The 24,951-nt window shown below is 34.1% G+C and overlaps 4 protein-coding genes across 4 annotated transcripts in view; 2 read left to right on the plus strand and 2 right to left on the minus strand.

Annotated features, from left to right (window-relative positions):
- LOC132196833 (E3 ubiquitin-protein ligase RNF220-like) overlaps positions 1-12,637 on the plus strand; it is a 42,349-nt gene extending 29,712 nt beyond the window's left edge. Inside the window, exons 5-11 of the mRNA XM_059619747.1 lie at positions 9,687-9,910; positions 10,775-10,972; positions 11,369-11,507; positions 11,568-11,709; positions 11,764-11,920; positions 11,980-12,054; positions 12,162-12,637. Coding sequence (XP_059475730.1) covers positions 9,687-9,910; positions 10,775-10,972; positions 11,369-11,507; positions 11,568-11,709; positions 11,764-11,920; positions 11,980-12,054; positions 12,162-12,233 — 1,007 coding nt within the window. The 3' untranslated portion in view covers positions 12,234-12,637. The remainder of the gene's footprint in view (positions 1-9,686; positions 9,911-10,774; positions 10,973-11,368; positions 11,508-11,567; positions 11,710-11,763; positions 11,921-11,979; positions 12,055-12,161) is intronic.
- On the minus strand, positions 12,582-13,910 carry LOC132196841 (alpha-crystallin B chain-like). Its single transcript, XM_059619754.1, has 2 exons — positions 13,429-13,910; positions 12,582-13,314 (listed from the first exon to the last, which is right to left on the minus strand). The coding sequence occupies exons 1-2, from the start codon at positions 13,663-13,665 to the stop codon at positions 12,958-12,960; spliced, it is 594 nt and encodes a 197-aa protein (XP_059475737.1). The 5' UTR covers positions 13,666-13,910; the 3' UTR covers positions 12,582-12,957.
- A 120-nt stretch (positions 13,911-14,030) lies between these two features.
- On the minus strand, positions 14,031-16,105 carry LOC132196836 (phosphotriesterase-related protein). The gene is made up of 6 exons (XM_059619750.1): positions 15,951-16,105; positions 15,705-15,885; positions 15,448-15,638; positions 14,926-15,090; positions 14,383-14,765; positions 14,031-14,329 (listed from the first exon to the last, which is right to left on the minus strand). Exons 1-6 carry the CDS (start codon positions 15,982-15,984, stop codon positions 14,162-14,164), a joined length of 1,122 nt encoding a protein of 373 aa, XP_059475733.1. The 5' UTR covers positions 15,985-16,105; the 3' UTR covers positions 14,031-14,161.
- A 1,594-nt stretch (positions 16,106-17,699) lies between these two features.
- LOC132196837 (trypsin-1-like) lies at positions 17,700-24,444 on the plus strand. Its single transcript, XM_059619751.1, has 7 exons — positions 17,700-17,915; positions 19,522-19,615; positions 21,540-21,702; positions 22,417-22,622; positions 22,954-23,156; positions 23,218-23,275; positions 23,468-24,444. Exons 1-7 carry the CDS (start codon positions 17,814-17,816, stop codon positions 23,587-23,589), a joined length of 948 nt encoding a protein of 315 aa, XP_059475734.1. The 5' UTR covers positions 17,700-17,813; the 3' UTR covers positions 23,590-24,444.
- The last annotated feature ends 507 nt before the right edge of the window (positions 24,445-24,951 follow it).

The raw sequence follows: 24,951 nt of genomic DNA on the forward strand, positions 1-24,951 counted from the left end.
CCTATTATCTTTTTATGCCTGCTCTTTATTCCTCAATTATGCTTTGTCGCGCGTCTCGCACCTCCATTCCGAGCAGATTGAGCTGCCACTTGTGAGCTCAAAGCCTGATGGAATAAATTTACTCGAGCCGGCCTTGTTCCCTCCAATCGCTAATCTTGTGCAAATTGACCGTTGGGTGGTTTGGAATAAATTGGAAATTAAGATTGCGTGTCTTAAATTTGAAATTTTATTTTAAACATCCCTCAGGATATAAATTCCTTGTATTCATATCTGCTATCAGAATTGTTAAAGATATAAAAACCTTTTTTCTTTGAAAATCGAGAGTCATTTGGGATTAATGTATACTAATAATCTGCACAATCCTGAAAATTTAAATCTCTTTCATCTGCACAATTCAATCAAATTATTATAATTAAAAATATTTATATACAAAACGATGAAAGGGAAAATAACTAAAGCTCTAAATAAAATTTTGCAAATCATTGATATTTTTTTCTTTCAAAATTACCAATTTTTATTTCGTTTTCGCCATAAGTATATCTTATAAAATATTAAAAAATTAGGACTATTGCGTGCAGTGAGTGCAGCATTCTTTGGGGGCCTAATTCTTCTTCAATACAAAGATTATAATTTATTATTATTGTGAAACATGCTGAAAACGTTTAATATGAAAATTCAAGAAGTAACTAAAAAAATTCTTAAATTCCTAAACTTGTAAAGTATGCTATTGATATATGGAAAAGAATAAACCATAAATAATAATAATTTGTTTGATTCGCCCCTGCTGTTTATGATTAATTAAAAACTCACATTTTAACATTAAAAAGAACTTTATCAAGAACAAAATTGAAAAAATCAGAAACATTGCGTAATTTTAGAGCCAAGAAATTTGTCAATTTATTTGTGATGTCATTTTAAATTTCTAATATATTATGATTTTAAATGTTTTTATGTAGCTCAAAAAATTAGCAAATATTTTTATTTCAAGCCTTTATAATTTTCGAAATATTGCATTCCAATCTTGAAAAAGGCGCAAAATTATGTGTTGCTTTTAACATGCAGATTCGAGGGTGCGCGCAGAGGAAGGAGCAATTCAATTCGGGGCTGCGCTGTTCGCAACGGGAATAAAGGGCGCAGGTGGCAAGGCGGGCCAATTGTGCGCTAAGCCGGCTCGCAAAGCCGCTGGTGATGACACGATAAGCCTATCAAGTAATTCCATGTCCACGTCGTAATCCCGGTGTGCGCGCCCCGTTCGCTGGGGATGCGGCGGCAGTGATTTGTAACAACACCCTCTTATTCAGCAGGTAAGGAGAGCAGGCAAGGGGGTCATTTATCAGGCGCGCAGGCAGTTATGATGATCGCACTTAATGAGATTAGCTAATGAGAAGAGTTGGTTTGTTTTCAGGCCGAACCTGCGCGAAAACCTTTCTCTTGAATAAATTCTTAAATTAAAATCGATATCAGCAGCTCCAAACTTTATTAGAAATCATCAGTTTTGGATAAAAAAAAACTGTGAATTTTCAAAATTCGGTTTTTACATTTTACATCTTAATTAATCATTTAAAATTGGTGTGCAAAAGTGTCCCCTATATTAAAAAAAAAAATTATATTATTATATGTGGTATGCCTGCCACCCCCCTACTAAATTAAGTGAAATTATTTCGTGTAATATAGTTGTTTTGGTAAAAATCGTTTCCAGTTGACACTTGAAACGCTTTATATCTGAAGCATAATGAAGTTGTAGAACAGGCGCACAACAATTAATCAATTAAAATATATTACTCCTTAATTTTGAAAGCTTAGACCAATGCCAACCAGACCTAAAAAATTTTCAAAATTCACTTCAATTTTTTTTATTCCTACTAGTATTTTCAAAATTGAGGTATTAATCGCTTTACCTGCTAAATTTTCTTGCGATAAAAACTCCCTGAGAACTTTAAAAAATTAAGTGTTTCTCATTTTTCATGTTAAATAGTTTTTTCTTCTTAAAATCGTCCGAAGAGAACATGTGAAACATTTTATAACTGAATAATTACAAATTGTAGGACAGGTGCGCGACTATTTATCAATTAAATTATTCTAATCCTTAATTTTGAAAGCTTAGACGAATGCCAACCATACCTAAAAAATTTTCAAAATTCACTTCAATTTTTTTTATTCCTACTAGTTTTTTCAAAATCGAGGTATTAATCGCTTTACCTGCTAAATTTTCTTGCGATAAAAACTCCCTGAGAACTTTAAAAAATGAAGTGTTTCTCATTTTTAATGTTAAATAGTTTTTTCTTCTTAGAATCGTCCGAAGAGAACATGTGAAACATTTTATAACTGAATAATTACAAATTGTAGGACAGGTGCGCGACTATTTATCAATTAAATTATTCTAATCCTTAATTTTGAAAGCTTAGACGAATGCCAACCATACCTAAAAAATTTTCAAAATTCACTTCAATTTTTTTTATTCCTACTAGTTTTTTCAAAATCGAGGTATTAATCGCTTTACCTGCTAAATTTTCTTGCGATAAAAACTCCCTGAGAACTTTAAAAAATGAAGTGTTTCTCATTTTTCATGTTAAATAGTTTTTTCTTCTTAGAATCGTCCGAAGAGAACATGTGAAACATTTTATAACTGAATAATTACAAATTGTAGGACAGGTGCGCGACTATTTATCAATTAAATTATTCTAATCCTTAATTTTGAAAGCTTAGACGAATGCCAACCATACCTAAAAAATTTTCAAAATTCACTTCAATTTTTTTTATTCCTACTAGTATTTTCAAAATTGAGGTATTAATCGCTTTACCTGCTAAATTTTCTTGCGATAAAAACTCCCTGAGAACTTTAAAAAATGAAGTGTTTCTCATTTTTCATGTTAAATAGTTTTTTCTTCTTAAAATCGTCCGAAGAGAACATGTGAAACATTTTATAACTGAATAATTACAAATTGTAGGACAGGTGCGCGACTATTTATCAATTAAATTATTCTAATCCTTAATTTTGAAAGCTTAGACCAATGCCAACCATACCTAAAAAATTTTCAAAATTCACTTCAATTTTTTTTATTCCTACTAGTTTTTTCAAAATCGAGGTATTAATCGCTTTACCTGCTAAATTTTCTTGCGATAAAAACTCCCCGAGAACTTTAAAAAATGAAGTGTTTCTCATTTTTCATGTTAAATAGTTTTTTCTTCTTCAAATCGTCCGAAGAAAACATGTGAAACATTTTATAACTGAATAATTACAAATTGTAGGACAGGTGCGCGACTATTTATCAATTAAATTATTCTAATCCTTAATTTTGAAAGCTTAGACCAATGCCAACCATACCTAAAAAATTTTCAAAATTCACTTCAATTTTTTTTATTCCTACTAGTTTTTTCAAAATCGAGGTATTAATCGCTTTACCTGCTAAATTTTCTTGCGATAAAAACTCCCTGAGAACTTTAAAAAATGAAGTGTTTCTCATTTTTCATGTTAAATAGTTTTTTCTTCTTAAAATCGTCCGAAGAGAACATGTGAAACATTTTGTAACTGAATAATTACAAATTGTAGGACAGGTGCGCGACTATTTATCAATTAAATTATTCTAATCCTTAATTTTGAAAGCTTAGACCAATGCCAACCATACCTAAAAAATTTTCAAAATTCACTTCAATTTTTTTTATTCCTACTAGTTTTTTCAAAATCGAGGTATTAATCGCTTTACCTGCTAAATTTTCTTGCGATAAAAACTCCCTGAGAACTTTAAAAAATGAAGTGTTTCTCATTTTTCATGTTAAATAGTTTTTTCTTCTTCAAATCGTCCGAAGAGAACATGTGAAACATTTTATAACTGAATAATTACAAATTGTAGGACAGGTGCGCGACTATTTATCAATTAAATTATTCTAATCCTTAATTTTGAAAGCTTAGACGAATGCCAACCATACCTAAAAAATTTTCAAAATTCACTTCAATTTTTTTTATTCCTACTAGTATTTTCAAAATTGAGGTATTAATCGCTTTACCTGCTAAATTTTCTTGCGATAAAAACTCCCTGAGAACTTTAAAAAATGAAGTGTTTCTCATTTTTCATGTTAAATAGTTTTTTCTTCTTAAAATCGTCCGAAGAGAACATGTGAAACATTTTATAACTGAATAATTACAAATTGTAGGACAGGTGCGCGACTATTTATCAATTAAATTATTCTAATCCTTAATTTTGAAAGCTTAGACCAATGCCAACCATACCTAAAAAATTTTCAAAATTCACTTCAATTTTTTTTATTCCTACTAGTTTTTTCAAAATCGAGGTATTAATCGCTTTACCTGCTAAATTTTCTTGCGATAAAAACTCCCCGAGAACTTTAAAAAATGAAGTGTTTCTCATTTTTCATGTTAAATAGTTTTTTCTTCTTCAAATCGTCCGAAGAGAACATGTGAAACATTTTATAACTGAATAATTACAAATTGTAGGACAGGTGCGCGACTATTTATCAATTAAATTATTCTAATCCTTAATTTTGAAAGCTTAGACCAATGCCAACCATACCTAAAAAATTTTCAAAATTCACTTCAATTTTTTTTATTCCTACTAGTTTTTTCAAAATCGAGGTATTAATCGCTTTACCTGCTAAATTTTCTTGCGATAAAAACTCCCTGAGAACTTTAAAAAATGAAGTGTTTCTCATTTTTCATGTTAAATAGTTTTTTCTTCTTCAAATCGTCCGAAGAGAACATGTGAAACATTTTATAACTGAATAATTACAAATTGTAGGACAGGTGCGCGACTATTTATCAATTAAATTATTCTAATCCTTAATTTTGAAAGCTTAGACGAATGCCAACCATACCTAAAAAATTTTCAAAATTCACTTCAATTTTTTTTATTCCTACTAGTATTTTCAAAATTGAGGTATTAATCGCTTTACCTGCTAAATTTTCTTGCGATAAAAACTCCCTGAGAACTTTAAAAAATGAAGTGTTTCTCATTTTTCATGTTAAATAGTTTTTTCTTCTTAAAATCGTCCGAAGAGAACATGTGAAACATTTTATAACTGAATAATTACAAATTGTAGGACAGGTGCGCGACTATTTATCAATTAAATTATTCTAATCCTTAATTTTGAAAGCTTAGACCAATGCCAACCATACCTAAAAAATTTTCAAAATTCACTTCAATTTTTTTTATTCCTACTAGTTTTTTCAAAATCGAGGTATTAATCGCTTTACCTGCTAAATTTTCTTGCGATAAAAACTCCCCGAGAACTTTAAAAAATGAAGTGTTTCTCATTTTTCATGTTAAATAGTTTTTTCTTCTTCAAATCGTCCGAAGAGAACATGTGAAACATTTTATAACTGAATAATTACAAATTGTAGGACAGGTGCGCGACTATTTATCAATTAAATTATTCTAATCCTTAATTTTGAAAGCTTAGACGAATGCCAACCATACCTAAAAAATTTTCAAAATTCACTTCAATTTTTTTTATTCCTACTAGTATTTTCAAAATTGAGGTATTAATCGCTTTACCTGCTAAATTTTCTTGCGATAAAAACTCCCTGAGAACTTTAAAAAATGAAGTGTTTCTCATTTTTCATGTTAAATAGTTTTTTCTTCTTAAAATCGTCCGAAGAAAACATGTGAAACATTTTATAACTGAATAATTACAAATTGTAGGACAGGTGCGCGACTATTTATCAATTAAATTATTCTAATCCTTAATTTTGAAAGCTTAGACCAATGCCAACCATACCTAAAAAATTTTCAAAATTCACTTCAATTTTTTTTATTCCTACTAGTTTTTTCAAAATCGAGGTATTAATCGCTTTACCTGCTAAATTTTCTTGCGATAAAAACTCCCTGAGAACTTTAAAAAATGAAGTGTTTCTCATTTTTCATGTTAAATAGTTTTTTCTTCTTAGAATCGTCCGAAGAGAACATGTGAAACATTTTATAACTGAATAATTACAAATTGTAGGACAGGTGCGCGACTATTTATCAATTAAATTATTCTAATCCTTAATTTTGAAAGCTTAGACCAATGCCAACCATACCTAAAAAATTTTCAAAATTCACTTCAATTTTTTTTATTCCTACTAGTTTTTTCAAAATCGAGGTATTAATCGCTTTACCTGCTAAATTTTCTTGCGATAAAAACTCCCTGAGAACTTTAAAAAATGAAGTGTTTCTCATTTTTCATGTTAAATAGTTTTTTCTTCTTAAAATCGTCCGAAGAGAACATGTGAAACATTTTATAACTGAATAATTACAAATTGTAGGACAGGTGCGCGACTATTTATCAATTAAATTATTCTAATCCTTAATTTTGAAAGCTTAGACGAATGCCAACCATACCTAAAAAATTTTCAAAATTCACTTCAATTTTTTTTATTCCTACTAGTTTTTTCAAAATCGAGGTATTAATCGCTTTACCTGCTAAATTTTCTTGCGATAAAAACTCCCCGAGAACTTTAAAAAATGAAGTGTTTCTCATTTTTCATGTTAAATAGTTTTTTCTTCTTCAAATCGTCCGAAGAAAACATGTGAAACATTTTATAACTGAATAATTACAAATTGTAGGACAGGTGCGCGACTATTTATCAATTAAATTATTCTAATCCTTAATTTTGAAAGCTTAGACCAATGCCAACCATACCTAAAAAATTTTCAAAATTCACTTCAATTTTTTTTATTCCTACTAGTTTTTTCAAAATCGAGGTATTAATCGCTTTACCTGCTAAATTTTCTTGCGATAAAAACTCCCTGAGAACTTTAAAAAATGAAGTGTTTCTCATTTTTCATGTTAAATAGTTTTTTCTTCTTAAAATCGTCCGAAGAGAACATGTGAAACATTTTGTAACTGAATAATTACAAATTGTAGGACAGGTGCGCGACTATTTATCAATTAAATTATTCTAATCCTTAATTTTGAAAGCTTAGACCAATGCCAACCATACCTAAAAAATTTTCAAAATTCACTTCAATTTTTTTTATTCCTACTAGTATTTTCAAAATTGAGGTATTAATCGCTTTACCTGCTAAATTTTCTTGCGATAAAAACTCCCCGAGAACTTTAAAAAATGAAGTGTTTCTCATTTTTCATGTTAAATAGTTTTTTCTTCTTCAAATCGTCCGAAGAAAACATGTGAAACATTTTATAACTGAATAATTACAAATTGTAGGACAGGTGCGCGACTATTTATCAATTAAATTATTCTAATCCTTAATTTTGAAAGCTTAGACCAATGCCAACCATACCTAAAAAATTTTCAAAATTCACTTCAATTTTTTTTATTCCTACTAGTTTTTTCAAAATCGAGGTATTAATCGCTTTACCTGCTAAATTTTCTTGCGATAAAAACTCCCCGAGAACTTTAAAAAATGAAGTGTTTCTCATTTTTCATGTTAAATAGTTTTTTCTTCTTAAAATCGTCCGAACAGAACATGTGAAACATTTTATAACTGAATAATTACAAATTGTAGAACAGGTGCGCGACTATTTATCAATCAAATTATTCTAATCCTTAATTTTGAAAGCTTAGACCAATGCCAACCAACCTAAAAAATTTACAAAATTCACTTCAATTTTTTTTATTCCTACTAGTTTTTTCAAATTTGAGTTATTAATCGCTTCACCTGCTAAATTTTTGTGCGATATAAGTCCTTCAAGAATTTTTAAAACTGTCTTGTGATTCATTTTTCATGTTTAATAGTTTTTTGTTCTTAAAATCGTCATTAGTTATTTTACTTTCCCAAGTTGTACACCATTTTATTTTATTTTTTTGTGTTTTAGCTTGTTATTATCTTAACGTGCGGCGCCCAATCCTTTCCGGTCGAGCTCTAGTAAAAACGTCCATAGATGATACACTTTTCTTTCCAAAAACTATCAGATTTCCTCAAAGGTCTGAATTATTTACAGCCGATGTAAGAGGCCTCGGCGGTCTTAAAATTGCTCAAGAGGAGTAGCGAGGCGGCGGAATTTTACAACTTGTTCAGCGAAGTTCAATAAAATCCCGCGGTCGGACACAAACCCAAACAGACGTGATTCCAAATCCTTTTCCCAGCAGCCGCCTCTTCTTCTCGCGCAGCCACTTTTAACTCTGTGTCTTTTTTGCGGCTGTCCTTTTTTGTCCAAACAATGAATTAAGTTTGCTGTGTCTTCGGTCGCGGCGGCTTTTTCTCAACAATAACAGCAGCGAAAGAGAGAGAATAATAATAAATAAAATGCCGGTGATGTCGAGCAGCCGGTGAAACAAGGGGCCAGTAAATCAAGCGGCCGAGTGACTTTTAAGAGGCCAGCCGTGATGTTTCACTTAAATGTTTATTGGATGTATAAATTCTGAGGACCGGCCGGCCGGAGAGCGATGATTTATCATGCAGGATGTCCTTAAAGAATGACTTTGTTAGACCAATAAAAAGATTTAACACGTTCATCATAAAATTTACATTTAAAATAAAAAATTCTTAATATAATTTTATCCTTCAATGCGTAAAAAAATATCATTTACCTGCACACAAAAAGTACTCGCCCGTGATACATAATAACTTTTCCTCGGGAGGAATTTCTTTCCACCAACGTTTTATTGCGAGAGAGGCAAATGAATATAAAAAATATTAATACGCGTAAAAGCTGCCTTTTTATGTCACCACAACAGGAATAAATTTCCAGACTCTTTACGAATGCCGAGTCGGTGATCAAAAATTGCCGCTTTCACGCCCCAGCCGAGGCTATTTTGCATTTTTCGGACTGGAAGCGTCGCTTGATGGCCCGTAAAAGTCGCGTCCGTAATCTTTAGGGAGTGAAAAATAGGTCTGTTTTTCACTTTTTATTAGGTGGTCCACGCATTCGAAATATAAAATGTTAATGGCCGCAGATCGTTTCAATTTGATTTGCTCGGCCTTTGAGAAAATTACGCCAACTTGTTGGAACGGTGCTTATAAGTTAGAGCAAAAGTTGCATTCAAATTAAGCCACCCTACAGATAGTAATATTGCATGTGCTTCAAAAATAAAATTAAAATAATTTAATTATTTTAAAATTTATTCAAGATAAAGATCCATTCAAATCAATCACAAAAACCTTCCTGCTGATAATTGTCCAAGTTGATTTACATTTATTTATGAATATATCTTTTGATTTCACTTAAAAAAAATCATTGCTTATTTCACAATGAAGTAGTTAAAATTTAAACAGCAGCATTACAAGTGGAATTTAGCTCTTTGCGGAGTTCTAAAAGAGCTGCTGATCTTTGCCAGCAGATAAGACCGAATTCGCAACTGGGCGTAAAAATGTGCTCCCCGCTTTTTATATTGGCGAGTAAAGAGAAAATAAAGCAACTCGCTGTTTCTTTCTTATCTTGCACGCGTGTGTAATGCGCTCTCTCGAAAAGAATTCCGACGGCCGAGAATTTTTTAATAAAATCGTTCGCCGGCCGTCCGAGTGCAAATCAACAACGATGTACACACGCTGATGCAGCAAAAGCTGCCGGGCGGGGACTACAAAAGGCCATTCATCTGCATTCCGTGCTCAGCCAATTTAAATGCGCGCACGAGAGATAAAACTTCTTTTCTTTATTCGTGTGTGTCAGCCCGTCGAGCTTTTTTTGCGCATGTTATTGTTCGGGCGATGATTTTATTAAAAATTTACGTCGCAGCAAGTTGAGCGGAAATTTTTTTTATTAAATCCTCTTCTCGTTTTCTGTCGCAGGTCGAAAGCAGCACAGACCCGACCCAGCATGCTGCCCCATTTGCGGGGTCACCATCCGAGGAGGCGAGTTCGAGGCGCACTACTTGCAAGAGGTGGAGCGGCTGATGAAGTTGTCCAACGGGGCCAAGGGTGCCGGACCTTCAAACACTCAAAGCCCGGACTTTGGACCTGGCAGCTCGGAAACCGCCGTCACTGGAGGAACCACAGCCGAGTCGAGATGGGAGGTTGGTTTGAAATTTATCTTATTTAACTTCCTCAGCATCTGCCTAGAAAATTTATACAAAAGTAAAATTTTATTCCAACACGGTTTATTTTGATACCAGAAGAATAAATTTACAACTTTTTTTTAATATTCAATTTAAAAAATTATATTTTTAAATTGAAAATAAAATTCAAGTATTTTGAATATTTATCATTTTTCTATAAAAAACGTTCTCCATTTTGGAGGATTTTCTACTGAAAAACGCTCTGCCAAAAGTTGATATATAATCTTTTCTTGTAAAATTCTGATTGAGTAGCTGGATTCTTTAGAAAGAAAAGAAAAAACTTCCTGCATCAATATCTTTCCCCAAATGACATTGTTTGAAATAAGTATTTGCATTTAAAAAAGTTTTCAGCGTCATCCGAATGAAAACAAAATTTTGCAGCAAATTTAATTGATCTCAAAGGAACGCTGACAAATTATTAGAGGAGCTTCATCTTTTGCTGATTAATTACTATTCTAAGGAAGTTTGCAATTTAAAAAAAAAAATCAGAATATTTTTCTTCTGACAATATTAATAGAATGGAGAATTAAATTCAATTAACTTTTGTTACCCCTATTTAAGAATCTCAATTTGTCGAGCACATAATTATAAGAGAAATTCAATTCCTCCAACAAATCCGTTTAGCGTCTCCTTTTCGCTCAATCGGACGCAATAAAAGTCAACTGCACGCGAGAGGCAATTGAAAATATTTTTATCGCCACATTGAAACGGAATAAAATTTTATTCGGCCTCGCGCTGCGCTCCCCCAGCACAGCGTTGAAATTGAATCGCATCCCCAAATCCAATAAAAGCCCCGATCATAAAAGCGATTTTGAATGGCAGACGTACCAGCGGGTGAAAAACAACAGGCAGAACCGACTGCGGAGCAAACACCGCAGTGCCAAGCAGCACCACCGCCGCAGCGACGAGGTCGTGTGTCCTGTCTGCAACGAGGCCATCCACACCCTGCCCGGAAGCCCCACAGTCGAGCAACTCAACGCCCACGTCGAACATTGCTTGCTGCAGAAGGTAAAATCGCGAGTATGTCATTTTCTAGCCCGTCTCGGTGTCGTCAGCAACCCTTTTTTTGTGTTTTCGTATCGATCCGCCTGGGCAGGCTTTTCATCTTTGCAGGAATTTAAATGCCTGAAATGTTTTGCCACTACGAATTCATTACATTAGAAGGATTTGTTAATTATAAAAGGAAATTTTAAAATTTAAATTAATTTGGTTTGCATTTATTTTTAAGTGCTTCAATATTTTCTTGGCGAAGTTAAGTTCTTATTGCTAATGTTAAATTAAAATAATTTTTTCCTAGCATTGGACTGAATACAAAAATTATCTTTTTGCAGTCCTCAAATTTTTTTTCATCAATTTTTTACTTCTAAATTATTTAAATACTTCATTTTTGAATTTTTATAATCTTTTTCCTCGCAGCAAGCAGCTAACAATGAAGTGGATGCCGACATTGACGTCGAAGGTGATGAGGACAACGGTGGCGAAACCTACGAAGAATATGAGTGGGCAGGTCAAAAACGAGTGCGAGTTTCGTCGTTACTCCCAGGAGGCTATGCTGGTATGTTGTTTGCAATTAAAATTAAATATTTCCTAACTAATTTGATTGAAATATGTGCAGGCGTTGGTATGCAAGCTGGCCAGTCTGCAGAGGATGAGGAGGGAGACTTGGTGGTTGATGGCGATGACACTGTGATTTACGGACCACCTCAGTTCAGCGACAGTGACGTCAGGATAGCTGCTGATGGGAATAGGGAGAGCAGGTAAATCAAATTTACTTAAATTAATTCAATATTTATACAATTTTTCCCAAACAGTCCTGGAAACAATGTTGAAGTCAAACCGGAACCCTCGGAAGGCTTGGAAGACAACAAGGATGCTCTCAGCAACCCCCAAATCGAAGCGCTAAAGATGAAAATCAAGATGCTCGAGTCTGCCACCGAGGAAAGCAAACTGAAATGTCTCATCTGCATGGTATGTTTTGCTTTTAGCAACAATAATCTGTTTTATTAAAACAAATTATTTCATTTTAGGATCGTTATCGCAAACCTGTGATCTCTATAAATTGCTGGCACGTACACTGTGAGGACTGCTGGCTTCAAACTTTGGTGAGTACAGCCTTAAGTTAACTTCTTTTTCTATCCTTTTGCTAGCATCAAAATTAAAACCTGTTTTGTAACTTCATTATGAAAACTAATTTGCTGTTGCTCAACAGGGAGCTAAAAAACTGTGTCCGCAGTGCAACTTAATCACATCTCCATCCGACCTGCGCCGCATTTATTTGTGATCGTGACGCTCGTAGTAACTGAAAAGTGAATCTCATTAGTTTGTTGCCGGTTTTTGTTTCTCAACAGAACATTATTCCGCCGAGTCGAAGCGTATTCGGTGGGAGTGAAAGAGTTTTAGCAGCTGTGCATCAAAAAAAGTGAATCGAAGCGGACGAATGATTCCAAAAATATTAATTCAAAGTTCCGTGTTACCTTTTAACGTAGAGACAAAATATTTAGTTAATACAGTATGTATGTGTAATTTCCATGTATTATAAACAAATGCACACTGAAACGTTGTTAATTGATGTTAAATTTAGAAAGAAAAAAAAACACTGGAAACTGTTGGTGAATTGTATAGACCAATATTACTTATGCCATTTCTTAATTGTCATCATCTATAAATAAAGACTAATGCTATTAATTCAACGGTTTCAAGCTTTAAAAATCCACGCTTCAGTGTCACTATCATTCTGTATGATTAGCAACTTAATTAAGTTCATTAAATAGTTTTTATTTTGGTCTTACATAGGCAACCTGCGTAGCTTATGAGCGCTGCGTGTTGCTGCAATTAGCTTGATTTAAAAAAATGTGCAATCATCATAAACTAGGAATTATTTAAATTATTTCACCAGATTTTCTTTGAATGATTTTATTAAAAAAAAAAATTTTCAATTAAAAGTAAAATAAATTTATCACATTAAGAAAAATAAGAATGAAAGTAGAACATCTTTTCGGCAACATTTATTGCTCATCCTCGTTTTCCAAATCAGTGGCCTGAGGCTCAGCGCTCTCAGACAAGTCCTCGTCTTGGGTTGGCGCCTTGCGGCTTGTGCTTACAATAATGGGGATAACTTTTTCCACCTGGGGCTCGCTTTCCTTTTTGGCAATGGTGATTGCCAAATGGCCCTCCTCAGTCAACTCGCACTGGATTTTCTCTTGATCGACGTCGTCTGGAATGACGTAGCGCCTGACAAAGTGCCGCTTCAACAATCCCTTTTCGCCCTGTTTCGCTTCCTGCTTTCCCTCGACGATCAATTGGTTTCCCAGGGTCTTCACACTTACTTCTTCCTCTTTGAAGCTCTTCATATCAACACTCACCTGATACGAAATTATGCAATTTGATATGATTTATTAAAATAAAAATGAAATCAGTTCCACCAAAAATATTTTGTACAGCTTGATCTCGATTCTTTTCAAAATAATGTAAATTACCTGGAAACCGTTTTCGTCGTTTATTGGAATAATTGATTCGTCACATGCCGTTTTATCCGAAAACCTGCGTTGTTGGAAATTGGTGCATCGCATGGACTTGATTCCGTGATTGGGTATGAGTGACCTCAGCGTCTCGTCGTCCTTCAGTATCTTGTCCAGGTCAAAGTCCCGGTCAAAGAAGCTGCTAGGCTTCATCATGTCTTCAAAAAGGGGCGGCAAATTTTCAATGCTGGACATTTTCCACTGATAACTGGCTTAAAGATGTTGAAGCGAGAAATGCAGACTGTCTGCAACGCTCTGTGCGCGCCACTGGATTAGCCGCAATTACTGCAATGAGGGGCGCTTGCCGCTCCTTTATAGCTGCCGTTAAATGTTTTTGCTAAGGCTTCATGGTTGTTGTGCACAATAAATCAATAATTTGATTGTTGTCATTGCACAACTGCCTTTCGTAAAACATTATGATCAAAGTGACATTCAGGAAGTGGCGGGTGGCGGATTATAATGTTTTAAATAGAAATTAAACTCGTAACAAATTATGTAATCTGAAAAATAACTTTGTTCATATTTTTAAAATGTATAGTTTTGGTTTAATTGAACAAATTTTCTAATTTTTATTTACAATTTCTTTTATTTATAAACTCATATAAACATTTTCCAAGCTATTTTAATTCCATTAAATTTGCACAACCAACATAACTCACTCTTAATACTCATTAATACTCTATTAAGCATTTTAAAGTAAAGTAATTGCTTTTGGCTGGTAGTTCGGGTCCACGCCGAGCCAGGTTCGAGGGTTCCTAATCAAAATGCCGTTGATGACGTCATCAGAGAGTCCTTTGACCCTCATCTGTGGCACCACGTTCAAGAGGATGTGAGCATATCCGTGACCTCCGTAGTTAAGCTGTTAAAATATTGGTCCATGTAATTATTATTTTATCCCCTTCAAATGATTACCAAGCGGTGTTTGGTGTGGATGTCGTGGGCGACGGTGATTTTGTCGGCGCGTCCGTCCTCGACGAGCCACTTGATTCGGTTCACGCGCTCCGCGTCCGAAGGCATGTCCACCTGGTTGTTGAGTTGGTAGAGCGAAGTCTCCTGGCCGAACAGGTCGTACTGGCAGTAGAACCCGGTCTCGGCAAAACTCAGGAGGTCCTCCTTGGTGTGGAGGGTGCGGTCCAAGTGGGACAAGACGGCTTTGTCTTTGGCGCCGCCTGCTTCCAGATAGATGCGGGCGATTTCCTCAGGGGCGCCAGAATCTCGGCCAGGGTGGAAAGAGGCGCCACATCCCAGCTCGGCCTGCACGATGGCTGTCGCCTGAATGGCCCTTTTCTCAAAAACTGAAAAGAAAAATTACTTTAAACATCTATTTTATTTATTTATTTTTTTATCATCTTTCAAATATTTTAAATTATTTTTGTTAAGATTAATAAAATGTTATTTTTTAATTAAATTTTAATATTTCTTTTCTGATTGTTTTTTTTTTTTTTTTTAATTTACCACTGATGGGCCAACCACTGCCAACTTCTGCAATGACACCACACTTGACCTCTGGCTTTTCAGGGCAACCCTCTGTTAAATCGGTCCTGATTGTCTTCGCCAACTCCTCAACTGAGCTGCCCAATAACGCCTCATGTCCACGGTACGCCTCCTTTACATAAAATCCTGAAAATTAGGACACCTTTTTACTGAAATATCATTTTAAGAATATTATCTAAAAGCGGTCTACTTCTTCATTATTATAAAAAATAAAAATTAATTCAAACAAAATTTTAAATTTATTAAATAAAAATTTTTAATGAAAAATCCAAAACCTGAAAGTGTCAAAAACCTTTAAATGCTTTAAAAAATAGGGTAAAAAATTTCGAAATTTCTATGGCTAATTTTTTCCATTTTTTTTTTTTTATTAAATCCGATTAAATCATAATTTTAAATTTTATTACAATTGAACTGGATTGGAATATTCCACTTATTTTAAGATTTTTTTTAGCAAAACGTATATTCTCGTTTTCAAATTCTTACCAGTTCCTGCAATGATGTGCAGCCCAGCAGCCTTGCTGGCGTGCACCATGAACTCCACATTCCTGCCTATACCAGGGCAAGTGTTCTCCACGATGGTCCCACCACCAGAGTTTTTGAATATTTTCAAATCTTCCACGACCGCTTGGTGGCTGAAAGAGTCCTGGAATGCCATGTTGAAGACGTTACTGTACCTTTATAAAAATACAATAAACTGCATGTAATTAAGTTTCACTTAATTCAAATGGTGGTTTGCTTACGGATACTGGCGCACGATGCCTGCGTTTTCCAGAGTAATTGTTTTGTCATTGAAACTGGGCAAAGAAGCGACGTTGTCCGGAGCAGGTCGGTAGAAAACCTCCGGCTTTTCAGCCACCGTGGCCGAGACGTGCTCATGAGTGAGGGTCCGACCCAGTTCATTGACATCCACTAGGCCCAAGACTGAAAATTTTAAAAATAATTTATTTAAAAAAAACAAATAAAATAATACAAAATAAAATTAATACCTGTTTGAACGTGAAAGACCTTTTTGCCAGACATTTTCGTTGTTAAAAAATTCACAACTGAAGCCGAACAAAAATTATAATCTCGAAACTGACGCGACACTATCTTTCTTTTCCCCGCCGTTCTCCGTGACTGACTAAATAAATACTGCGTGCATATGACGGAGGAGAGTCCTGTTTTGAGTGCTCTCTCGGTGGGGGTCGTTCACGCTCAACATGAGATAAAAATGCAAATGTACTCAACACGTTATAAATGGAGGCAGATGAGATGAGGCGCACTTGAATATCTCGCACAGATGGTCAAGTGGAAAGCGCACAGTAGCCAAGTGGAGTCAACTGAGCTATAATAACTTATTAATTATTGTCTTCTTACAGTTTAAAGAAAATGTGATTCTATATTTTATACTTCATTATTAAACTGGAAAAAGTTCAAAATTTAACATTATATTACCATCCTTGTTGTTCTTTTTTTATTAATTTACAACGCTCCAGAGTCTATGTTTAAGCTTTGCTAATATTGATTTTGAATCTCGCTTGTGTTTTGAGCAAAAAACGAAGACATTTCAGAATGAGGTGCTCTTTTCTTATCTCTTATTGCTTCAAGTATACACCAATAATTAAGAAATAAATTATACAATGCCATTTTTCATGCTCAGTAGTGTCATAATAATATCACAACTAGATGATATTATTACATTTTTTTAATATAAAATAAATTTGATTAATCGTATTTCTAGGGTACACTAATTATCATCTCATTGAAAAAAATCGCGTGATTATATATCTAATTCAGTTTAAAGTAGACGTGTACCATTTTTTTGCGTGCTGATAAAGGTCACCGCTCACAAGCGTAACTAAGTCGATTTAATCTCATTGCACATCCTGCGTCTGTATTGTTTGAAGCCATCCATTCATTCAAAGATCTAAAGGGCGGATGTGAAACAAAAGTATAAAAATTCTAGCATAAAAACCTTCATAATTAAGTATTATTGTTTACTTTAAAAGTATGTTGCAAACTAAAAATATAAATGGCATGTAAAAAATGTGATTAAAATTAATATTAAGAATACTTTTACATTTCTTATTGAAAATATGCTTTGGTTAAAAAAGATTTAATTTAAATTGATAAGAGAATGAGGTTAAGTTTAACTTAATACTAAACAAATTAGTTTTAGTATAAGTTCATTCATATAATTTATCATAATTATAAATCTTTGCGCTCACAGTACCTAAGTCTGTGATTCATGGAAATGAATAGATCAGCCATCTCAAATGCAGTCATAAAAACCATCAGATGCCGTGCCTCGTGAAAAGCGAGCCAATTTTATAATTTTTGCATTATTAGAGTGTTGGTTTGATCTCTATCTTAAAACCACCAAATTTTCAAAACCTATGTAATAAAAATGAAAATAATAAAAAAAAAATAATAGAAAAAAACTTGCAGTATAATTGCAAGATAAATATGAGAGAGTAAAAATGACGTTCAGATCCAGAGGGCATCCTGAAGAGATCAATTAGGCGTAAAAACTAAGTTCTCTTTTTTTTATTACTTTCGACTGTGCGGCTGGGCCGCGAGCAATAGGTCCGACGCGCGTCAATTAAAGGAAAAAGTCCAGCAGAGCGAGAGTCACCGAGTTGTGCATGAGGAAGGTCACGTGACCTGGAGGAAGAAGGGTACACCTTTCTTCGTCGTGCGCCGCTGCCGCCGCCGCCGCCGTGCTTAGGCTCACTTGTTTTTTTTAGATCTTACCCAGCCTCTATATTCCACCTCCTCGAGTGTAACGGAGCTGATCATCCGTCGTCATTGTCGTCGTCGCGGCAGTGTCGGGCGGACTCACTCAGTCACCGACAACTGACTTATCGGAGATGGCCTCGAGGACGGTGCTCCTGGTCGTCATCGTTCTCCACCTCGCCGGCACCATCCGAGCCGAAGACGCCGTCGCTGCCACTGACGTGCATCTTGCCAAGGTGAGAGATCAACAATCGCAGCAGGTTTCTCGAGATCACTTGCTCACAGATGCTGAGAACTGACGATATTTTGTTGTGACACTTATTCCCGTCACTTAATCGATTGCAAACTAGACATTAATTGCAATTGATTGAAGAAAATGATAAGTTCTCACTGTATAGAAAATTTGCTCTAAAGTTGAAAATATTAAGGATATTCAATTGAATTTTTCACTTTCACAATTTTTATTAATTTAATTTTGCAGTTTCTTCACCACTTTGGTTTGCATAAATATTTATTTAATTTATTGCAAAATGTAAGTTGTATAAAATTTTAAATCACTTTTTTTTACCTCGATTTTAATTTCTTGTAATTTTGTTCATTTTATATAAATTTCTATTAGTATTTTTTTCCCTCTTTTTCTTTTCACTCTTCAGCTCAAAATAAATGACAACCGGCAGAAGCTCTTGAAGCCCAAATGGATAAATTACACTTGGCTTTCCGGTGTGACCGTGTGGAGGAATGCATTTCATTATCGATTCCTAAGACGCGCTTCTGCGAGATTGCAAGAGCCACTTTGGCGACTCAAATGCTTGCAGCACTGACGAGAGAACAACCGTTTTTTAAACACTCGGCAGCTTGCATACATAATTACCATCTAATTACGGCGCGATAATTTCCTCATTCCGCGGAAGAACCAGATCAATCGCAATACTTCAAACCAACATTTGCATAACGCACTCACTCCGGGTCAAGTTCAAGTTTATTTTTACAAAAGTATGAAGAGTTCTTACCAGTTTCATAAATAAATTTGCTACGCCCAGTTGCAGTTTTTAACTTTTCTGTGATTAGTCCGCGCGGTTTCTTGTAATTGCCTTAGGGAAAATATTATGGAGAGAAAATCTTTATTAAAATTAATAAAAATTAGCCACTCAGCGATTTTCCATGTCATGTAACGCGTTTTCGTCCAATTAAGGACTGATCAGCAAAAAAAGTAGATGAGTTACAATAAATAATTTATTATAAATTAGCAAAAATCAACGCTTTATTTTACTCCTCATAATTTTTCATAACAGAAACCACGTGGATTACTAACAAAAAGTTTAAAAAAAGTTATTACAAGTTTTGAAAATAAAACCTGAGCATTAAACTTTTACCTGATAGAATCCAAGTTGCTATTATTTCGCTTCATACTTTCTTACCGAACGGGATGTTTTAGAAACTTTGTTGTCTCTCTTCATCATTTTCTTTTTGTGATCACTCACGTCTCCGGTGTTCTTAGAACGATGCAGAAATTACATGCTTTGACTCGTCAAACAATCTAAACACTAATAATTTTTCAAAACAATCACATGAAAGCCGTCTTTCAACTCGACGAACGTTTTATGAATAAGACGTTGAGGAAAAACGTTGACATATTTGACGTCTCTCTTCGTTTTCCTCAATCTATTATTGAAAAAAAAGTATCTTGCAACTCATGAAGAAATTACATTTTAGTGTGATGAATTCAGGAAATAACCCAAACCCTGATTGACCTGCTGCCATTAAAAAATGAATCAGCGGGAAAGCCCGTTTTTTATTTTTTTGCACGACTGCTTTCTTTTACTCATCGAAGTTGACTTGCAGGGCCTGTTAACCGGGACGAAAAACTTCTTCGGCTACTTCAGACCGGGCACGGCTTCGGCGCAACAAACAGTCACCACAAAAACATGCAACTGCGGTGAGTTCGAAATGCAAATCATATATTTATACCTGTATTGAGTTGCACTTGGAGGAAAGCACGTGCCCTTCTCTCAAGAGCAATTTCATCCTTGCCGGTACATATATTATTTCTCCTTGATAAATGCTTTATTTTATATGGCCATTGACTCTCAACAGATCAAACGAATATAAGTATTGCATGAATGAATGAGATCCTGTTTTACTTCACATATATCTCGAAACAGCCCTGAAGTTGTTTGTTTGTTTTTTAACGAAACAAAGAAATGCACTTAACTCGTTACTTTTATTGTTTCGAAGAGTATTTTTCCACCATGGCAATATAAGATCAGCAGCAGCGTGTGCCCAAAAATGAAATAAAAATTTTTAATGACACAGGACCCACTTGGAGATAATCATCTGACACGAGACTATGGGCGCGGTCGACTTTTTTAAATATTTCATTTCTTTCTCTCTCGACTGACTCATTTCTTCTACTTTTTTATTCAGTTGGCGGCTTCAAGGGGGAAATAAATTTGAGGCGGCCGTCAAATTACGACCTCATTTGTAGTAATTACGAGAAGCATTTTACAACCGAAAAACATGACGATAATGCGCAGGATAAGAAAACTATTAAATAACTATTAGAGGATGGTGCGTAGCGGAGGAATTATTAAAACTGATTCTTGACCACAAGATTTGTGTGTTTTGGGAATAGGGCAAAAAATTGCACAATAGTCGGGAGAGGTTACTTTTTAATATAGACAAGTCAGCTCAATAAACAAAAATGCAAGCAATAAAATTAGGCCTCCATGGGAGCAATTTTTAAGACACAGTTATTAGTTTAGCCAATGGTTGGTTCTTTCAGCGCATCAAAAGGGATGAGATGATATTCTTCTTAAATATTAAATAATTAAATTTAGCCAATTTCACGGCGTACGTCACAATTCCAGCTAGATCATTTTATATGTGGTGAGAATTTGATTGGTTGTCAAAAACCTGCTTGGACTAACAATAAGTGGATCATAATAATAGCTCTTGGTCATTTTCGTTTCCCACGATTCTATAATTGCTAGAGAGGAGCATGCAAATATCGGCGAACATCGATTAACTGGTAACATTAGACCAGTCTATTAAGAAAAAGCTGTCACGCTATATTTAGACTGTTTGACATATTGGCACACTTTATTTATATTAACTATCACTTTTTGTTGCACGTGATTCTCAAAATAAGAGAGCTTAAATATATATGTATATATATATATATATATATATATATATATATATATATATATATATATATATATATATATATATATATATATATATATATATATATATATATAATTAAAAATAAATGAAACCTAACTTGAAAAGATTTGAAAGTTTAAAAATATCAATAGGGTAATTGATGATTATAAATATCTGGTCTTTAAAAAATTCATGTTTAAATTTTTGCTGACTGAAAATACACACCATTAGCCATTTGATAAAAAATGTGATTCGTAAAAACTCAAATTTGCAAAAATTGCCAAAATGAAACCGAGTTGCTAAAACAGAATAATATGACCTGGATACCTTGAGCTTGTCTTATATACCGGCCATGAGATCATCCGAATAAATTACCGCGTCCGACAATAATGTTTCAACTTCCCGAACAAACAGTATGCTTTATTTATTTCTCTCTCTGCCTCCATTGTATTCCACCCAAAGGGCCCGCAAGTTATATATATTTTTTACATTATGGTTCTTCGCAACCCACGCGTGCAGACCTGCCTGGTACAAATACAAAGACGCATGCACGCGGCGTTCTATTTGTAATAAATACGCCGAGGAATTCGTGCCACCGTTTTGACCTGCATGCAATTCATTATCCGAGAAGAAAGCTTTTCTGCCGCCCTTCTTCTGGTCAATGGCCAAAAATTTTAATTTTTGCTGATTTGCAGTGTGTGGCGAGAAAAATGAAGATAGTCGAATCGTGGGCGGCCAGGAGACGGCGATCAACGAGTACCCCTGGATGGCGCGGCTCTCGTACTTCGGACGCTTCTACTGCGGCGGCACCCTTATCAACGACCGATACGTCGTCACTGCGGCCCATTGTGTCAGAGGGTGAGAGTGGTTCATTTTTAATTCTAATTTTTAAATTTACTACTTTTTAGTAATAGAAGATCTGAATTTTTTTGTTGCATAGCAATTTAAACAGAACAAATGATTTTTTTTTAATTATATGATTTAACCTATATTTTTTCTTTTTTTAGTATGAGTCAACAAGTTTTTATATAAAGGTATTTTTTTTTACAAAATTTAATTTAATAAATATTCTTTTCCTTTCAAAATTTGATAGAACAAATATTTTTATCAAGTTAAAATCCTGTGATATTGATGAAATTATCAGAAAATATTATTTAACCCATCAAATTTGCGATTTATAATTTGTCCTTGGTACAACCAATTTTCATTTATTGGAATTGATAAAAAAATATTTAAACTTATCATTGTACATAGCCCATTTTAAACTGTAATTGTTGCCCATAACATGGTCAGGGCAGGTTTGGTTTTATGATAATTTTACTGTTATGAGTTGTTGCATGATAATTGCAGAACAGTTTATTGTCGCCTCAAAACTCGTATTACAGGCGCCAGTCGGTGTAATTTTTCAATTGTAGGACTTCCTCATTTTAATTTGTCTCGTCTCCTTGAAGAAAACAGAAAATAATTTGCTGAAAAGTTGCGTGATTGCAAAAGGCTTAGGTGTATTTTAAATGCTTCAATTATTGCTACTTGGATTCCGCTTTCCTTCAGAATTGAATTATTTTTTTGCAGCTTCATGTGGTTCATGATTCGAGTGTCGTTTGGAGAGCACGACAGGTGTGACAAGGAAGGCAAGCCAGAAGCACGTTTTGTGCTCAGGGCGATTGTGCAGGATTTCACCTTCCTCAACTTCGACCATGACATTGCCCTGCTGAGGCTTAACGACAGGGTGCCCATCTCGGCCAACATCAAACCCATTTGCTTACCAACTAACAAAGGTACACATTGTTTAAAAATTGCTCAATTTTTACTGTGAAAAATAATCTTTAAAAAATCTTCAAAAATTTAAACGTATTTTTTTTTTTAATTCGCATGATTTTATATTTTCAAAACTTAGGGTATTAATTTACAGTTTATTTTATATATTTCATAACTTATTTATTATTTAGCACATGAAGCACAACATTAATGAATTTAAAACGCTAAATGCGTCCGAATTTCTAGCCGCGTTAAATGCATAAATTCTTGGCAGGCGCCCACTTTTGTTATTTTTATATTTTCCTGTGGCTCTGTTGCTGAAATGACGAGGTGTGAATTTTTAATTCACAGACGAGTTATACGTGGAAAAGATCGGAACAGCGTCTGGCTGGGGTACGACGCAGGAAGACGGCAAGCCGAGCTGCGTTCTGAGAGAAGTGGACGTGCCCATCATGAGCAATGAGGACTGCAGGAAGACAAATTACACCGAGCAGATGATCACAGACAATATGATGTGCGCTGGATACCCGAATGGCGAAAAAGACTCCTGTCAGGTGTGCAAAACATTATAAAATATTTAAATTCATAAGACTTAATCATATTAATATATTGCAGGGAGACAGTGGAGGACCCTTCATCACTGAGAGAGAAGACAAGAGATTTGAATTAATCGGTATGTAAAATCTTTAAATACTATTTTTGACCACAAATATTTTTACACATTTACATAAAAATAATAAAAAACGACAAATTACATTACCTCTAGTAATTTTTTTTTAATAAATTAAAGGTTTTTTCTGTAGTTGAAATTTAAAATAGAGAAAAAGAATAAGCAATAATTTTCTATAAATTATTCAACTTTTAGGAGTTGTGTCATGGGGCAATGGCTGTGCTCGCCCTGGTTTCCCTGGCGTCTACACCAGAGTGACCCGCTACCTAGACTGGATTGAGAAAAATTCGCAGGATGGCTGTTACTGCTCCAAGTAACATCACAGCAGCTTTTAAACAGTTACGGGTATTTCCTGCATGTCTAAAACTGACTCTTCTGACTTGACCTCACTGGCAAAAGTAATTTGTTAGAGTCAAAATAGTGAAAAAGTTAACTGATGATAAATTGTGAAAAGAAGCAAAAAATGATAAGCTTTCATTTAATTGTAATTAAATTGAAAATTTTGAGGCGTATACGCTCAACAAATCAAAAGTAGCATTTTTTCCTAAAGCAGAATTTGAATGACATAAAATTTGATATAAATATGTGTGTGCTGCTTTTTCAATACAGTTTGTAAAAGCAAAAAGTGTGTGCAAGTGTCAAAATTGGGCCTTTTCCTTGTTGAATTTTTTATTAAAAAACAATGCACTGCATTAGTTTTGAAGACTTGTTGCTTAATTAAGCCGTGATCAAAAACAAAAACTGAAACGTCTTTATAATAAAAAATTCAACGATACAATATTTAAAAGTCCGACTCTTTGACTTTATCTTGAGTGCGCACTTGTACACTTTGTTTAATTATAGATTAATTAATTTATTTATTGTATTTAATACTTTCTCCTTCAGCTTAATTTATTTTTTGCACAAAAACGGTTTTGTAAGAAAATAAATGTAATAAACACCTAAAACCTTTTACATAAACTACAGAATAGATATTTAATTTGAAGAAAAATCACCCATATTACACTTTTTGGCCCTAACATGGTTATCATTGGAACCCCTGGGCCAGGGTTTGAAAGGAAAAGGATAGTTGATTTTGGGGGGATTTAAAAGATAAGCCTGATTCGCAGTAGGTACGCAGCTTTGGCCTGTATATGTAATGACTGCATTTTTTTTAGTGCCAAAAAAGATAATTGTCTTCACTTGTGAAATATTGTATAAGACAAAAAAAAAGTGGATTCTAGAATTAAATTTTCAAAATTTAGGACTTTCCCTGTATTTCAAATTCAATTTTGAGTATTTTTTTTCAAAGTATTCGTTATTAAAAATTAAAAATATATACACAAATAAAATAGTGAATTATAAACTATTAAATTTGTTATATATGTTAATAACTAATTTATTGTTATATGGGCCTCTTACTCATTTTGACTCATTTGACAGTTTAATAGGGCTGCAGTGGGTCAATGCACTCCATTCGGTTTATATGTTCGGTATAATATAATAAAACTGAATGTCAAATTTTGAATAAAAATATAGCAATGAAATATTTATATTTTCCATTTTTTTTTCTTTCAATCAGAATGTATATAATTGTGGAATTTAATACGGAAATATGAATTAAATATTAATGTATTTTCCAATAGATAGAGTATTTATTGAACACAACTAGGTGTACAACGGGTGTCTAAAGCTAATTT

The sequence above is a fragment of the Neocloeon triangulifer genome, unplaced genomic scaffold (genome assembly GCF_031216515.1).
Source record: "Neocloeon triangulifer isolate White Clay Creek 2 clone unplaced genomic scaffold, ASM3121651v1 ptg000012l, whole genome shotgun sequence".
Taxonomy (NCBI): domain Eukaryota; kingdom Metazoa; phylum Arthropoda; class Insecta; order Ephemeroptera; family Baetidae; genus Neocloeon; species Neocloeon triangulifer.